Source organism: Podarcis muralis, chromosome 2, assembly GCF_964188315.1.
Source record: "Podarcis muralis chromosome 2, rPodMur119.hap1.1, whole genome shotgun sequence".
In the NCBI taxonomy this organism is placed as follows: domain Eukaryota; kingdom Metazoa; phylum Chordata; class Lepidosauria; order Squamata; family Lacertidae; genus Podarcis; species Podarcis muralis.
Genome location: NC_135656.1, coordinates 30717247 through 30735571, shown reverse-complemented (window position 1 = coordinate 30735571; position 18325 = coordinate 30717247). Strand labels below are relative to the sequence as shown.

Genomic DNA, 18325 nt, shown 5'->3' with positions numbered 1-18325 from the left:
TTCTCCTAGCTTCGGCGAAGCCTGGCTTTTTAATGGGCTCTGGGGATTCGCTGCCCCTCCTCTCCGTGGCACTGGGCCAGAGCGGGCGGCTCGCCTGCTCCCGGCAGCCCTCTTGCGCTGCTCGCTCCATTCGCCTCCGGTCCCGGCTCGGCTCGGCTTCTGGCGACCCGCGCGGGCTTTCTTTGCTTGACAGCTCCTTCCCTCTGGAGCTCTCCGCTCAGGAAGAGCATGCAGCCCTGTGGAGCGCCAAGCACACGCCTGGCGCTCTCGGAGATACAGATTCGTGGCAGCCAACTCCTAGGGGCCGAGGTCCCTTCGCCCCCAACCCACGAATAAAATATTTGAGAGGGCTTCCTCCCCCCCCCAAAAAAAGTTGATGGGCATTGACATTTAAATAGTGCGCGCGTGCCACGTCTTGTGATGTGTGGCGAGGCTTACCTGCCCCCCTCCAATATTTTATTCAAGTTGGCACCCCTGGATATAATATAATGATTTATAGTATATATAGTAATATATTGATTTATAGTATATAGTTTATCATTGCTAAAAGAGTAAGCACATACAGCCCTACTTAAAACTTCAATTCCATCTTCATAATGCGAACCTTGTGAAGGAGTGCTAAATTATATATTTGTGTGTGTGTGTGTATATATATGATTTAGATAAATTATTTAAGGCCAGGCATGTGCTTGGCGCTCCACAAAGCAGCATGCATTTTCTATAGAGAATAATAGTAGTGCTGTAAAAATGTGACTCAAAGGGGGCTCTGTGAGGAGGTAGCACCCTGCTACACAATATTGGTATTTTGTCTCCATTATTAGTATCCCCCTATAAAACCTGTGAGCCCAATATATTACTACTTCTATTCCCTGTAGGTCACTGAGTGCAGCAAAAGAGTTTCCCTCGAAGACCCTCAAATAAGAGGAGGTCACTCCACAATAATCCTGTGGAACAGGATCCTAACCGACCCTAATCGATAGGACTGGTGTCCACACCTTGTCCTTTCCAGAAACATTTGAAGATATTTTTGTTTCTACAAGCTTTTTCCAACTCAATAAAAAGATATCTGCCTTAGATTTTCATTCCGTATTGTCTTTAAGCCTAAAGTTGTTGCTTTTCTCCTTTTTTAAAAAAATGCTTTTAAAGCTGTTTTCATGGTATGTTTATAAATCTCCTTCAGTTAAGCATAGAAGTCTACTTATAAATCTATAATATTCGTAATAATGCGGCACTGATTAGCCCACATAAACAGGTTCCTCCTGCCCCCTTCCTTAAATCTTGCCCCCAGTATCATTCAGCAAGTCCAGCCAAGTTTTCCTGGCTCCATGTCAGCAGAGAGAATCCCTGGAATAAGCATTTATGTTAATTCAGCAGAGCTAAACATCCAGAAAAAAAGTCAATGGGCCATTCAGTCAGCAAGGATTTATTTATTTATTTAGAGCACTTGTACCTGGCTCTTCAGCCAAAAAGTCTCCCACAGCAGCTGACTTACAAGTAAAACAAGACTGTCCTTAACTTCAAGCTTACAATGTAAAAAAAAAAAAAAATACAAGGGAAAAGGACAGTGATATAGTAGAGGAAAATCAAAATTCAGGCACCAATTTCTAAACAGTTCATATTGACCAGCTGGCACTGTTCAGGTGCAGGAAGTGGCTAAGCTGGTGAAATGAGCCCTATTTATCACATGGAGGCCACCTGATGGAATGGCTGCCCCCATATGGCAGTTGAGGGGAGAGGAGACCTGATGGAGCAGGCCTTTCACAGCACAGCTGACTGAGTGCTCACTGAGCTCTTCTTCCCAGCTCTCCCAGTGAAGCAGTCTGATAATGGCTGAGGCGAGAGAAGGCCTTTATGTGATGTGAGTGACAGTTGAGGAGAGATAAGACCTCCGGTGATGTCTTATGTCAGATGTGGCCTTAAAAAAATTAAAAGGCCCAGCCACTGTTGGCAAGGCAGCCATTGTTGGCAATAGAACTCCCCAAGGCATTCTGACAGGACGCTGCCATAGGAAATATGGCAGAACTGGGCCAACATTTTTCTGAGGGAAAATAATTGAGATTTTTTTTTCTCACCTGCCCCCACCTAGAAAAAGGTTACTTTGCAGAATTTTCTCTGAATATTTTCCACAATTTTTGCGACAGCTGCCACTTTTCCTTTCACTGCGACCCAGAAGTACACTAGATTCCAGAATATTGTGCAGGATACAAAAATGGTGACCAGGATACCAGCACAGCTGTTGTTGTTTTTTGTTTGTTTATTAAATTTTTATGCCACCGTATAACCCGTAGATCTCAGGGTGGTTCATAACATAAAATTACAATTTAAAAACCCCCACAAAATACATGATAAAAATAAGAACAGAAAGAAACCAATAACGCCCCCTTTCACAACACATTTATCCAGCTGTACCAAAAAGGGGGCTGGGTAGAGAAAGAATCTATGCTAGTGCCACTAATAATACTGAGTCTGACCACCAAGAAATTATTGGATAATTTTTCCTTCCCTTGGAGAAAATCAGTGAATTGGTCCCTTCAGTTTCTCTACCTTTGTCTTCCCCAGGGGGCTGAGGAAGTTGGTTAATGCCAGCATATAAATGCTAGGCATTCTAGAAGAATATATAAACCAGCTTCACCACTGGGCTACCAAAGTGCTTCCAGATCAGAACGTGAAATTTCTAAACCAGCTTGATCTTTGTTATCAGTGATGAATCAAAGATTTTGAAAATAATCATCATCTGGAATTCCATCAGCTGGTCTACTGCTACCAGCCTTCTAATCCCAGATGTTGGGGAGGTAGTTATGATTACTCCAGTGAGACAGAGGACTTCTGCACATGCACAGTGGCACCCTGTTTATTTGTTACTCCTTTTCATGTTTTAGGGATGAACCATGGCCCTGAAAATAGTTTCTGAGGTGAAATGCCATTGAGACCTGGCTCGAATTAAGCTGCGGAAGTTGTTTTCAGCGCTGCAGCTCAACTCTTAAAACATGGTAAGTTCCCACCCTTGTTGTGCCAGATGGAATCTCATAGCAAGAGGAGGAAATGCATTTCAGCTGTTGGCAGCAAGGCAGGAGACTGCCCAGCTTCTTCTTCCAAGTGGCTTCTGCTGCTTTCCAAAATACAGGGATTTCTCAATCCTCAGACCATGAGTCTAGTCACAGAGGAAAGTGAGAACGGCATGACCTCAAGAGGCAAAAGCCTCAGATACTATGTTCTAGAGTCTCCCTTTCATAAGCTTGAGAGGCCTTCCCAAGCACTTTAACTAAGTTGAAGTGACAGATAGGTAGCCGTGTTGGTCTGCCATAGTCAAAACAAAAAAAATTCCTTCCAGTAGCACCTTAAAGACCAACTAAGTTAGTTCTTGGTATGAGCTTTCGTGTGCATGCACACTTCTTCAGATACTAGATATTCTTCAGATATCTGAAGAAGTGTGCATGCACACGAAAGCTCATACCAAGAACTAACTTAGTTGGTCTTTAAGGTGCTACTGGAAGGATTTTTTTTGTTTAAGTTGAAGTGAGTTGTACAACATACAGTCTTGTATATTCTTCACATGCATAGAGATTCATCTTGGCCAGGTTCCAGGTAATTCCACGTAAGTTAGGGGTCTGCTATGGCCTGAACATGCTGAAGGAGCAGTGTGTGTGTTGGGCGCTGCATTCCCTATATCTAAGCTGTCCGCAAGCTTCCCCCCTGGTTTTTCCTCAAACAATTCCAAAGAATTAGGGGTACCCTGAATGATGCCTCTTCCTTGCAGCAGCAACTGACTTCCAGTGGTGACTGATGCTCATTAGGACTGGTAGAGCATAAGGTCAGCAGAAATGGAGCCAAAGCCAATGACAGGCGCAAACACAGCTAATTCATTCTGGTTTTGTCCCTATCTTCCTCCCTGCTGAGACTAAGAAAGACAAAGCTGACAGCCAAGGCCACCCCTCTGGACTGGTTGTAAGTAAGAAGGCAGGGGCTGTGGGGGCGGACTGAGGCAGTGCCTCGTTCTCCCTAATAGGCCACCTCCACTGATGGCTTCTATATTGATGGGAAGCCTGGCCATTCAAGATCAGCAGCATGCTCATGATGAGCATGGGATCCATTTTACAAAAGGAATAAAATATTCTCCCCCTTTTCTGTAATCTGTTCCTCTCCTTGGGATTCGGGACTGCCCTGAGCTCCTCTCTAACTCACATCTGTTGAAAACAGGCAAGGGCAAACATTGCTGTGTCTTAGCTCTGCTGCTCTACCATGGCACTTCATGTAGACACCAGATATTGCCCTTTTCCCACCCCATCCTTATTTCTGAACGTGCCAAGGGCATTGACCACTTGGTCCCTCCCAGCCCCCATGTTCTAAATTCAGACCAAGGTTGCCGAAGAGAAGGAGGTCCAGTCGCAGTACAGCAGCCTCAGAATACCCCGGGGATGTGCAGAAAGATTGCAACAGGCGCAGAAGGATCTGCATGAGTGTTTTGACAATACTAAGGTCAGGAAGCCAGGGTGGAGGCGGGTCCTGCTGACGGCCAGGGAGTGGAGCCGGCTGAGCGCCCAGCAGTGAGTCATGGCTGGAGATAAATGGAAACACATGTGCAGCCATTTGCGGGCTTTATTGCTCACAGCACAGAAAGCGTGGACACTTAGTAAACACAGGCCAAGGGCTGGTCCAATCCTGGAACTCAGACATCTGCAGTTCCCACACCCACTGTAGCACAGACCCAGGCATGGGGTGGGGGGAGGGAGGGAGCTGTTCTAACCAAATTCTCAGTGCACATCCAAAACATTTTCCTGCCTGAATCAGAGCACAAGTGGGGGGCCCCACCCTGCTAGGGCCAACTCTTTAGAAAGTCCTGCTTTATCATTCAGGCAACAAATTCAGCTTTCATCAATTCCCCCCACCCTATGATGCTGCCTAAAGCAGATGGCTTCATTCTGCCAAATGGCAGGGTGAGCCCCACAAATTCCTATACAGTGGTACCTCGGGTTAAGTACTTAATTCGTTCTGGAGGTCCGTACTTAACCTGAAACTGTTCTTAACCTGAAGCACCACTTTAGTTAATGGGGCCTCCTGCTGCTGCTGCGCCGCCAGAGCACAATTTCTGTTCTCATCCTGAAGCAAAGTTCTTAACATGAAGCACTATTTCTGGGTTAGCGGAGTCTGTAACCTGAAGCGTATGTAACCTGAAGCGTATGTAACCTGAGGTACCACTGTAATGGTTTCATTCTGGTTTATTAACACTTACATTACACTTTCATAGAAATCCTGGGTTGGGAACCAACCTGGGAATTAAAGAAATAGCATGTTCTAGGCAGAATTGCAGGGTACTACTGGTTCTAGCTGTGTCACTGGAGCGTAGGTGACTAGGAGTGACTATTTCCAGCTATCTCTGGTTTATCAGCTGCAACACTTTCTTGACTTGGATAGCTCAATACAGTTACCCATCTCCTGTTAAGGCTATTGTAATATCCTCTGTGTTGGGCTATCCTTCAAGATCGTCCAGAAGCTGCAACTAGGGCAGAACAGAGCTGCTAGAGTTTTGAGTGATACAGCAAGGGGAATTCATATAACACCAGTCCTCCAGGAGCTACACTGGCTGCTTATTTGCTGTTGAACTCTGATGTACAAAGTCCTGGACAATTTAAGCCCAAAAGACATGAAAATGCACCAGTCTCTTCTCATAGCTGCCAGTCCTGGCCTTACGATCTGCAGGGGAGGCCCTTTTTATGGTTCCACAGATAAGCTTTGCTCATCATGTGGCAACCTTGGAGAGGGCCTTCTCTGTGCCCTCTTCCCCCAGCCCTGGACAATTTGTGGAAGTCCCCTGCCTTGGGAATATAGCTGTGTCCTTCATTGATGAATTTTTGCTGATGGCTCAATATATACTTCTTTATGCTGATGTTTGGGGGACAAGGGTAGGCTTGGGAACAATGTCCACTGCTGATTTGTAGTTGGGGGGTGGGTGAATTTGATGCTATTGTTCAAATCCATTTTATTGCATTTGTGATGTGTTTACTTTGCTGTATACCACACTATGATCCTATGAGGTAAAGGGCAGTTTAGAAACCAACAACAACAACACATCCAGCTTTCCCAAAATGACTCACCCCTATCCTGGATAAGAGGATATGAAAGTAGTGGCTCCACATAGGGCAGAAAAAAATTACAGATACTGCATTTTATTGCAATTTTATAGGTTGGGGGGGCAGGGAAACAGGAGGCCATCCTCTGTTTTCCCCCTGACCTACAATATTGCAATAAAATGCAATCACGGCATTTGTGTGTCTAGTGTGGATGAGCAGGTCTCTATTTAAAGGGCTCTGCCTTTATTTCCTGTTGACTGTGGCCTGTAAATTGCCTGTTGAATAGTCTCTCCTTAATTGCCCCAATGTCAGATTCTTTTTTTGGGGCGGGGACTTTAATTACTTGCTAATGTCTTGTTATCTTTTCTTTTTTGAGTTTGTAATGATGAAATAACACTATATTACTATTAAAAAAATGAGACCAATAGCCCCCTTCCCACGGCTGTTTCTCAGCAACTGGTACTCATTGGCATGCTGCCTCTGATCCCTATTCAAGAGGCAATTAACAGGCTTTTAATCAGTAATCCTCCAGCTTTGATCAACAGGAAGCAATAACATTGGCAGGGTTTTAATTTAACATTCAAAGGGACCTTTACTGAATAGGGCTTGTAAGTAAACATAGAAGGATCTTGACCGAGGAGAACGGCATTGTTGGAAAATAGAAAGCTAAATTCAGTGCTGTGTGGAGCCTCCATTTTGATTCAAGTGAAACGCCTCAGCAGCGTTGAAGGGCTCTGCTGTGGAAGATACCTTAAGAACAAGAACAAATTCTTAATTTTTCTAATTTATCACTAAATATATATTTTTTTAAGTAAATGCATGCCCTCCCCTCAAAAAGTAGGCAAAACATTTTCCTGAACTTTTATGGGGTGGGAGAAAACCAGGCACAGGGGTGATGAATTGATACAGAACTAGGGAAAACTAAGGAAGAGCCCCAGCCCTGGATGTGTTTAGGAGGAAGACTTTTGAAAGAGATGGAAGAGCTCCTCACTCACATGATGGGAATCATGTGCAGAGACAGCCTACATTGTCAGAATATATGAGGGGCAAATGTCCTCAGGACCACTGCTAAGATGTTGCTCCCTTGCAAGGCATTTGTGGCCAATCGGGTTCTCTTTGTTCTTCAGCTTTTGCGGTGTTGCTTTCCTGTTTGAAGTGCTGACAGTGCTCATTGTTGGACTCACCCACACCTTAACCATTAAAGCAACTTTTAAAATGCTGATCGTGCTCAGGAAATGACAAACTTTTTGCTATGTGTGTCGCAAACCACCTCTGAGGGAAAGAGGGAAATCTCTTTGGAGCTGGAAAACCATCCCTATCCTTATGTGCAACATATAGGAGACATCTAGGAAGCTGTCTAATACTGAATCAGACCATTGGTCCTTCTTATTTAGTTTTGTCTACACTGGCAGGCACTGGCTCCCCAGGGTTTCAGGAAGGAGTGTTTCTCAACCCTACCTTGAGATGCTGGGGATTGAACCTAGAATCTTCTGCACACAAAGCAGACACTATATCACTGAGTTACAGCCCTTCCCCAAGGGGCATAAGAGCATCAGAGGGGGGAAACTAAATAAAAGAAAGAGGTAAGAGATCCTGGCAATAAAGCAACCTGCTTCTTTGCAGCCACAAAGTCAGGGCGTGGGTGTCCTATCAATATATATTATTAAACTGCCAAGGGATTACTGTATAGCCAGTAGAATGGACATAAATACAGATACTGATGTGATGTGATGTGGGATAGATGGCAATTGCACATACAGTTTTTATTTATTTAGTTTTGCTCTTCCATGGTAACTTTACATGCACTTATTTATAGAAATCATTCATGTTATTGTATAAATTATTTAAGGGAATCTGGTCGTATTATCCCCAGCACAGGAGGGATGCCTTATATTGTGGGAAATTCCTCCAGATTTGGAAGCCAGAACTCAGATATAACAAGCAAGGATTTGGCTTGTGTACTCTGATGAGAGAAGGGAACTAGAAGAAATAGTGGACATGGAATCATTTGTCTGACAGCAGGCCACAGCATTGCAAGACAGGCAATGTGCCCAGAGCTCCTTTAAAAGCTTCCAGGTCAAGCAGCCTGCTTCCTGGTCTGAGCAACTGTATGACTAATGCTAACAACCAAACTAGACATGGCGCTAAACATCTCCTTGGCAAGCATGTAGGGAGGTCAGAGAATTCGAATGGAAACAGGAGTGCAAATGATCAGTGTTCGCTTATTTGCCCCATGTCTGGACCGGAAATCAATACAGCAAACATGATAAATATTTGCTGTTTTCGTTGCTTTCAGTCCACAAACCATATGTAATTGATCACATTCTTTTCCCATTTGCACTGTTTCCTTTGCATTGAAGTGCAGCTTTTCTCCCACAGAGAATCAACTGTGACAGCCGGGACCTCTTCTGAACCAAAGTACAGTAAGACACTTTTCAGTTTAGGTAGGTACTGCTTAAGTATTTGTACAACTGCAAAGCTTAAGTCTCCATGGTATCTTTGCAAGGGAGAAGGATGGGGAGAAAGCTAGAACTGGTCATGCCACTGAGACTTAATTGACCACACACCCCTGACTTCCTAAGAGCCCTGCCAGGTCCAGTGGGCATGAGCTGTCACTGTTTCCACCTATAGAAGATGTCTGTTTGTTCACCTAGAGATAGAGCAGCATGAGCAAACAACCAGCTGAAACCAATTTGGCAGATTGACAGTTGATCTCAGACTGAGAAGGCTGAAGTCTATATACATGTGGCTTAATAATTTTCTAGGAAATCTAAAAGTTTTAAATGTTTTAACCCTGCATCTCTGACTTTGACCCTTTTCCACTATGTGAGAAGTTTTATTGCTAGACTGCTGTTCTATATGCCTGAATTTATGTTCTGTTCTGTGTTTCTGAATAAATCTTTCCATTCTTTTACTGCTGCAGTCCTATGAATACTATACATAGCTGTACTAAGCCCTGGAGTGGTTTACTTCAAAGTAAGCACTGACAGGATCATAGGTGCCGACTCCCTGGGACCCTGGGTTCCTGAGCACCCATAAAGTTCCCCATGAAGGGGCTGGGCACCCACAAATTTCAGCGCCAGGGCCATGCATGTTGCATGGCACCCATGGCCTCAGGCACCCACAGTCGTGGGGCCAAGATGGCACTCCTGGACAGGATTGAAGTACTGTACATGACTACTAGCTTTTCCCTCCCAGCTACATAGGCTTATCACAGATACTGAGTGAAGACAGGGATTCTTTAATTCTACGAGGTTACAAAAAGAAAGAAACTAGTGCCCTTCACAAGGCGAACATACTTTGCACATTTTCAGAGGCACTGCTGTTAGGTCAGTTTTTCAGAATAGCAGCTGACTCTATGGTAAGGTCATCCTGTGAATGCTCAAAGACATTTTTGTCTGAGATCTTTAGAAGAATGGCATAGTGGTGGTTGCTTTTTGGATCACCAAAAATGTGTAGCTTTTAGTGTTGCTACCCCTTTTCTTTGGAATATCATTCATGTTCAGAATCTGCAATTTCTGGAAACAACTGAAGACATTTTTGTTCCAACAGGCTAAATGGGTCTTTGCCACGAGTGTCCACTTCTTAGAGATTTAGTCTTTTTAAAAATGCGTTCATTTTTGTATTTTTAACTGTTTTTAATTGTTTCATACGTAAATCTTATTGAGATGGGGGTTTAGAAGGCAATTAATAAATCAATGTTAATAATATAATAATATTGAAAGCGAAAGTTGGCAACTTGTTTTTCAAATTTTATTAAGAGAGAATCTCAAGCTAGGGGGATATAAAGGGGCAGGGAATGCACATCCAACAGCATGGGGACTTCAATTAATTAGGATTAATTGTAGATGCATCTGTCAAACTCGAGGGTGAATAAAATTACCTATCCACTTTGAATTAGCTCACCATGATATAGATGCTGGCTTGGACTATCAAGACACAATGCTGAATCAACAGTTAGAGAAGCAGCTAGGACAACAATAGAAGCTGAGGTACTATGAGATGTGCCTCAAGGGCAGATTTTGACTTGTTATATATTCTGCCTGCAACAGAGAATCCTAGCTTTTTATGTGTTCAGCTTGTAACTAGGACGCACAACAACAATAAAACCTGAGTAGCGAGTTGGGCATGGGAAGAAGGTGGCACTGGGAACCACGGCCGTACCATTTTGAAAACTGACAATACCTGCGATATAGGAACTTTGGCAGAGCAAGAGTGCTTTGTTATTGTAATGGATGGTGTCATCAGAAGAACCTTCCAGTGCAAGATAGCTAACAGGGGTAATGTCGGAGGAAGAGCATATACCATTTTGGTGGCTTTGTTCAGGGCTGTGGTAGTTGAAGGCCCAGGTTATATTCTGCATCTTGAAAAGAAAGCTAGGGTGCTTGTTTGTTTCAAGTTGCTGGGTGACTTGGGATCCAAGAAAATACTGCTGCAACAAGAAGCCATAGCTTAGGTGCATGCTCCAAGTGGGCTCAGTGTAAAAACGAGGGATGTGTGAATCACTTGTGAGGTCATGGAGCTTGTACTGCTCTAGGAATCTGAGTGGCACTGTGTGGAATTCAAGAGCCTCCATAATCTTCCTCTGGAAAATATTCTTATAAGTCTCATAAATGGTCAGGTTGAACTGGAGCTCCAGCAGCTGCTCTGGCAAAAGCATAGGAAAGCGGATCTTTTCCACGTGGCCTTCCTTTATTTCATTGGTATGAGCCCATTGGTCCAGAGCTTTCAGCAGGGACCATTCATTCTGAATCACAACATCTGTGCGGGACAGCAGGGCCTCCATCATCTCTGGCGTCAGGGCCAACCAGGCCTCAGTGCGAGTCAAGGCCTCACAGTTCCAGGCTAGGTGCTGCATGGTGAGATCCTGCAGCTGGGCATCTCCACTGGCCAGGCTGTAGTTGTACAGCTTCAGGTGAACATGAAAAGTGGGGTCCAATGGAAATAAGTTGGGGAAGACCTGGACGCAGTACGCTTGCAGGCTTGGAACTCTGTAGGCCAAAGCCAGCTTGTGGAAGCACTTTACTGAATGCAGTGTGACTCTGATCTGCCGCGAGTAGAAGTACCTGCATAAACAGAAGGAAACTTCAGAAGTGAGATAATGGCTATACAGCAGCTGCTTATTTTTATCATGATGGGTTTTGAAAGAGAAAGACTCAGGACTTTGAAAAGAATGTTTGTGGTGCCCCAAATCCAAGCAATAGAAAAAAGTGAGGACTTATTGACATGCTTAGTTTTCATTACCTTCCGACCATAAGGAGAAAGGGGAAGGCAACAAGCAAGACCAGTGTGATCCACTAGATCATTTATTACAGTTAAGCCTGTAACTTAGCTGAACTAGATTCAGTCTTGGGGGTAAGCCCCACATTACCTGCAAATACCTGAAAACAATCCCAGCCCTCGCCTGACACACAAAGCAGAGATGCTGGCCCTTACACAGATGTTTTTCTGTGCCCTTCAGACTGAACACATTTTGCAGAAGCCTTTTGAGGTGCTTCTGTTGTCTGAGTGAGTGCTCTGTTTTAGATCATCATAGTGAAGGAGCTAATAGAACAGTGTGCTCTCCTGTATGGCTCAAATACTGCCCATTACAGCCTCATGTTGATGCACAGAATGCATAGAAAGTCAGGAGAATCAGACTTGCTATGTCAAACCCTTGCTATTCTTACCTGAGGAAACTGTTCACATTGGGCAGGCACTCTTCATCTACCTTCAGTGTGCTTCCTTGGAGAAGAAGGCTGGCCTCACTGTTTGTACGAAGAATCAGTCTATGTGCACACAGACTCAGGACTTCAGTGTTGTTATCTGCTATCAGCACAGTGATGTTGAGGTCACAGTCCTGCTGGCTGTCATACAGTTTACCAAGGTCCTCAGGAAAACCTCCAGAATGATCCAGGAAAAACTCAGTTTCTGGAATGATGGAAACAAAAATGAGTCATGGGGAAAACAGAAAACCTCGCTGACCATGAATTTGCAGTATAATCTGCAATAAAACAATAGCCCCAGTCCAAAATGAGAGAGAGGGTTATGGAACAATAGCAGCAGGGAAATTACTTTACTTGTATAAATAAAAATGTATGGAATTAGTTTAGGTGTATTGCCAAACAGTGATAGCCAGCATTTGGCAAGCACAATGGAACTTCTCTTCCCCTTTCATCATCACCTCTGTTGGGTCCCCCAACCTTCTGGAGTGGATTTGAGGGTATGGGGGGGGGGGCTGCAGGGGTGAGGAGAGGAAAGGGAATTCATGTTGCATGGAGGGGGGGATCTGTTCCATTGGCTGTCACCCAAAAGCATCTGAAAACTGCAATTATGAACAACAGACTGACATAGCAAAACCAGCAGGGCTAGGTTTGAACTGGTACAGCAAGGTAGTAGTAGTTCTACCTGGGCACCCCCTATCTGAAATTGGGTAAATTTTATGCTCCCTGCTGCCACCATTGACACCTGTGACCCTAGGATATTTTGATGATACAGCTAACCACATCACACTGAGGACTCACTCTTGTTACACACCACTCCTGCATCCTCCCCATGTCCGCAGTTGTGTGACAACCAGCCTTGAGATCTACATTGTACAAGAGACTTCTCTGTCCCATTACAATCGACATCATCTAGAAGAATGGGACCGAGTCCTGTGAAGAAAGCAAACACAGCAGTCTCTCACACCTGGGAGTAGAGAATAAGGTAGAACTTTTTGTTTTAACCTATAGCAATAAATAATAGCCCCATGCTGTAGATTGCAGAGAAAGAGAAAGACAATTGACTTGATATAGCCCACTGCTAATATTGTAGGTCAGAAGTGGAGCTGAGGCTTGTATTAATTTCCAACATACAAAACATGCCTCCAATTTACAGCAAAGATCAATTGTGCTCAATCATTCCTCAGAGCCAGAGCTCAGTTGCATGCTCGTCATGCTGCACTGACTTGGATGCAGAAGCATTGCCCTCTTAAACATTTAAAAACTAAAAATAAACAATTGTTCTCACAAAATAAGAGTTAGAGATCTATCTATCTATCTATCTATCTATCTATCTATCTGGCTGGTGCATTAATATACCCCTTTTCAAGCAATGTGCCTAACAAAGCACATTACAATGAGAATTTAAACATTTCAAAAGTGGTTAAAATACTACACAATTAAAATTCACAACAAAACAGTCCAAGGATGCTTCCAGACTGCTGCATTTTTGTGAATGGGATTCAATTGCATATTGGCAAATTCAGACTGCCCAAATAACAGGCGCTCTTGCACAATAAATCCCCCATGGACTTTTTGTGGTAAGGCAAGTGATTGGAAAAAGCATTGGAAAGCATGAAATAACAATCACTTAGAGCACCATTGTATAACCTTCCCTTAGATAAACTTCTGGCATTGTATAACCTCCATAAACTTTTTGCAAACAAATCATTATCAGTGCTCAATAAATGTGCTGTCTGGAAGTGCTCTAAAACAAAGTACAGTGGTTTTGATTCCCGAATCTATTCGAAAACCAAGGCGCATCTTCCAGTTGACTGCAGGAGCTTCCTGCAGTCAAGCAGAAGCCGCGGAAGCTGCGGAGGATGTTTGGCTTCCAAGAAACGTTCACAAACCAGAACACTTCCTTCTGGGTTTGCGGCGTTCGGGAGCCGATTTGTTTGACAACTAAGCCGTTTGGGAACCAAGGTATCACTGTACAAAATTCAAGATGCAAAGAGTAGCATTCAGTTATAGAAAAAAACAGCCTAGGTGAAAAAGTATGTATTAATTGGCAGCAAAAACTCATGAGACCCCACAGATTGTATCTTGGAGGGAAGGGAGTTCCATTGGGAGGAAGAGGGGGGCTAAATTGAGGATGAGAAAAGAATGGGAAAGGTCCCATACAGACAGGGGCTCAGCCTGTTTCCATGTCTCCATTGAAGGACAGCCCATTGCCTCCTATGAGGCAGCCTGTCCTACTGTCCAACGGCTCTTACGGTTAGGAGGTTTCTCCTAATGTTAGAGAATATTCACTTCTCTGTAATTTCCACCAATTGGTTCTAGTCCCAGTTTTTGAGGCCACAACAACAAAAATATGTTCCGTCTTCTGTGTGACAGCCCTTCTGATTTTTTGAAGGCCACTACCATGTCTTCTGAAGACAGGAGTGCCTGGCGTGCTCTGGTCCATGGGGTCACGAAGAGTCGGACACGACTAAACGACTAAACAACAACAACCATGTCTTCCTATAGGGTGGTGTTTAATCAAAGCAGACTCATTGAAATGAATGGACCCTGCTTAGTCATATTCATTAATTTCAATGGGTCAGCTCTGAGTAAAACTTAGTTGAATACCATCTTTAATTTTCTCTTCTCCAGGCTAAACACACCCAGGTAAATTAGGATTTGGGTCTAGGAAGCAATGGGGCAGGGTAAAGGAAACAGTAGCGTACATACACTATTCTATATCATAAGGGATGAAAATCTGTATTGTACCTTGCCCGTATGCTGCCCCTTGCTTTGCTTCTACTGCATTTATGAAGCCCAGGGAACGGCAGACCACGTGTGCATCCATAATATCCCAGTCATCGTCACATACTGTCCCCCACTCGCCATTATAGTAGATCTCCACACGGCCCTCAGTGAGAGAGTTTCCCTGAGCCAGCCGGACTGCTCCATCATATAGATCTGTAGTAAGTAGATGACACAAAAGTGAAAGGCTAACAGAAGCAGACTACAAGCTGCAAGAAGAAGCTTGAGGTGCCAGAGAGCTAGTCATAGCATCCTTGAATTGAACTGAATGGATACCTCTCTACTCTGCCTTCCTCTACCTATTCTGAAATTGTGGGACCTGATTCTATTTATGAGCACGGATGGAATTCTAGAGCTGCTACTGTGAATTACTGCAGTTTTTTTTTTTAAAGGAAACAAAATTCAGAATCTAATACATTGCTCTAATTTCTTGGATCAGATTTGGATGACAGAACTTCCTCACATTTAAATGTCAAAATCAAAATTTACATCGCAATTCAGTGTATGTTTCTCCATGTCGTTCTAGAGGACATTTAACAACTGCTTAAGAATGAATAGGGTTAGTCAAAAATTTACCGAATGGTACTGCAAGTCAGCTGTTGTATACTGTCAAATGCTAGCTGCTCTTGTATATCAGGCACTGTCCTGGATATGTATGCAGATATTTATTATCTAAATTCACACAGAAAAACTGGAGGCTGGAATTAACATTCAACAGTTCTAACAACTCAAGACTATCCCAGTAAAAGTATTGGTAAAATTGTGTGAGCAGGAGGAGGGAAAGGTTAGCTTCGTCAGTTATTCTGGGAATAACCCAGGCCCATTAGATGTATGGAAATAATCTGGTAGATAAAAACTATTTCCAGATATGGATCTGCTTGGTATGCCCAGGCTCGTCACATGGGGCCTCCTGAATATTTTGATCTACACACACACCTTTTACGTATAGAGAGAAATAGTACAATATTTGTGCAATACAAGGTAACTCTGTTTTGGCTTTTCTTGCTTTCCCCCTCTCTCTATATATAAAATACATGGATAGCACATGTATAAAAATACATAAGCAAGCAGTGGTTTCATGCTGAGTGTGCTAGAGATCATTGGACAGAAAACTTCCATACATTATTGCATTAATGTTTGGCATTAATGCTGTATTTAATTATTGGGAAGGAGTTTCCTAGTTAATGGAATTCAAACAAATGTCAGCTTTCATGCCCCCTCTCCCACAAGCAATAGAAAAAGTGGAGGGGGGCCTAAGTCAGGATGGATAACTTCTGGCCCCAAAGATATTTGTTGAACTATAACTCCCATCACCCCCAGCCAGCATGGCCAAAAGTCAGTCATTATCAGAGGACCACAGGCATCACAGGAGGACCACAGGCTCCACAGCTCTGAAACAGGTTCCTATGCAGGTATGATCCATAGTTAATAGAGTCCTGCCACTGTGAGAAAGTCTGGATGGAACAGAACTGCCTGGCTTTTTATTTGAAAGCAACACAAGCCAAGACATGCAGTCATACAGCCAAGAGTCAGGAACCTGTCTGTAGCTTTGTCCCATTCCCAACGGCCATGAAAGCTGCTGTTGCTTGAACAGAGAAGGATCAGAGAGCCTGAGGACACAGAGACACTTACCAGTGTCTAAGCCAGAGCATAGCAGACAGAGAATTAGCAGTCCAGATGTAGTCCTGTGCAGCCAACCTGAAGGAGAGAGAAACAACATTACCTACTTTGTAGGATCATAGTGTTTGACCAGAATCTAAAGTACATGGGAAGGTCCAGCTCAGCCCAAGGGGAGAACCTCAGACTGGAAGGAAAGTGTGTGTAGAGGCCAAGAATGCCCATTGTTACCAAGGAAGATTTTATTCCCCAGCTTAAAACATTTTCAAAGACACGCTTTACAATTTGGGCAAAATTCTCAGGTTTCAGGCACATCCACACATATGGATGCATTCTCAGGACTTGCATTTGCAGCAAGCAGCATGTACAACCCTAGCAATGCACCCTCTTTCATTTACCCTACTCATTCATAGTACTGCTGCATCAGAGTGCAGAAGGAGGAGGTTTTCATTTGAAGAGCTTCGGACATGGCAGGTGTGTAATAAGAAACTGCGGGCAGGCCTGTTTAGGGAGGTTTTTAATGTTTGATGTTTTATTGTGCTTTTAATTCTGTTGGGAGCCGCCCAGAGTGGCTGGGAAAACCCAGCCAGATGGGTGGGGTATAAAGAAGAAGAAGAAGAAGAAGAAGAAGAAGAAGAAGAAGAAGAAGAAGAAGAAGAAGAAGAAGTTGTTGTTGTTGTTGTTGTTGTTGTTGTTGTTGTTGTTGTTGTTATAGATCCACACTGGCAAGAGGACCAGAATAGTGGCTGGCAGCACAACACAGCTTAAAAATAACTGTATGTACTTTCTATTTCTATTTACCTATATAGTTCAGCACTGTTCAGGAGAAAGATTTCACTTCGGACAAATATGTTGAGTCCACCCCTAAAATATGTCAGTGAACGGAAGAAGATGAAAGAAGTATCTCCCCCCTCCATAGACTCAACACTTCCCTCTCATGCTGTTCCCCCAGGCTCCCTACACCAGCAACCACAAAACATACAGGAGTTCCAGCTCCTTTTCCAGTACACTGAAAGTTTCAGAAACTTGAGGTTTCAGTGAAAAGATTAAGTAAAATTATTCAAGCAGAGGTTGCAAATCTAAAACAGCGCACTCTTCTGCTCCACCAAGCAGGGCAGTTATGATTTTAGTGACATGAATGGCTTATGCGGTGTTTTTGCATGTCCCTGCTACCTGCTTTAGTGCTCCAACCAGAAAGCTCAGGCATAAAGCGGAAACTGGTCCCCATTTGCCAGTTTGCAATTTTGAGTTTCCTATTTGAGTTCCCTATTTGATTCAAAGGCACGGGTGCGGTCTGAATAAGTAAACAGCATGTCAGCACCACTGCAGTACAGAATAAGCTTTGGATTGCCCGAAATCATAAACCAAACTGACTTACAGATTGTGCCCAAACAAGATGCCACCATACTTCATAAAACTCAAAATTCATGCTGAGTTTTATTCAGACTGCACCATGCATTTAAAGCACATTTAATGCACATGGATTTCCCCAAAGACCCCTGGGAACTGTAGTTTGTTAAGGGTTGTGGGAATTGTAGCTCTTTGAGGGGAAACTGCAGGAATCTTGGGTGGGGTGGAGTGAGTCATGTGCACTCTATGTGAATCTGTCCTGTATCTTTGCATCACATTACAGAACTTGGATCTGCAAAAAAGCAATTGGGAAACAACATTATCCTTAAAGCACATACCTCTTTTTTCCTGGGGAGCACCACTGCAGGGAGGAAGCAATGCAGATTTCAGGAAGCACAAAAGTTAGCACAGGGAGATTAGGGGTTATCAAATTTAGCCACCTGAACTGTTCCAGGAGACTTCCCTCTGGAAGCACAGGTCCCAGAATTAGCTGCTACTTGTAGGTCTGTTCTTAGCTGGGGGAGATCCAGGGATACTGAAAACAAGACCTGCAGAGCTATGGATGGGAAGAAGTCTTTGGCTTCAGATTGGCTCATAAACAACATTACTGTCTGCTTTCCACTGCAAGGGAAGGCAGATATTTTTCTCAGCCCAGACCTCTGAATTCTGAAATGAAGTGGAAGACTTGTGGTTGCTATGGTGACTAGGCATTGGCCAAGCTGTGGCACAATGGACCATAGTGCGAAGAAGGTATAAAGTTGGTTTTTTGAAAATTGTGTCTGGGCCCAGTGTAGTCTGACA

General features: G+C 43.7%; 1 protein-coding gene and 1 long non-coding RNA gene across 3 annotated transcripts; one reads left to right on the top strand and one right to left on the bottom strand.

Moving 5' to 3' along the window:
* The first annotated feature begins 289 nt into the window (after positions 1 to 289).
* Positions 290 to 9642, top strand: LOC114589153 (uncharacterized). Of its 2 annotated transcripts, none has more exons than XR_003704597.2 (3): positions 290 to 1858; positions 2880 to 2990; positions 8448 to 9642. It is a non-coding gene; the product is annotated as an uncharacterized LOC114589153 (long non-coding RNA). The 2 variants fall into 2 exon arrangements; XR_013391810.1 differs by having other exon boundaries at positions 7196 to 9642.
* Positions 9643 to 9807: 165 nt separating this feature from the next.
* On the bottom strand, positions 9808 to 16475 carry LGALS3BP (galectin 3 binding protein). The gene is made up of 5 exons (XM_077924100.1): positions 16190 to 16475; positions 14522 to 14713; positions 12572 to 12703; positions 11738 to 11978; positions 9808 to 11134 (listed from the first exon to the last, which is right to left on the bottom strand). The coding sequence occupies exons 1-5, from the start codon at positions 16275 to 16277 to the stop codon at positions 10135 to 10137; spliced, it is 1653 nt and encodes a 550-aa protein (XP_077780226.1). The 5' UTR covers positions 16278 to 16475; the 3' UTR covers positions 9808 to 10134.
* Between the last annotated feature and the right edge of the window lie 1850 nt (positions 16476 to 18325).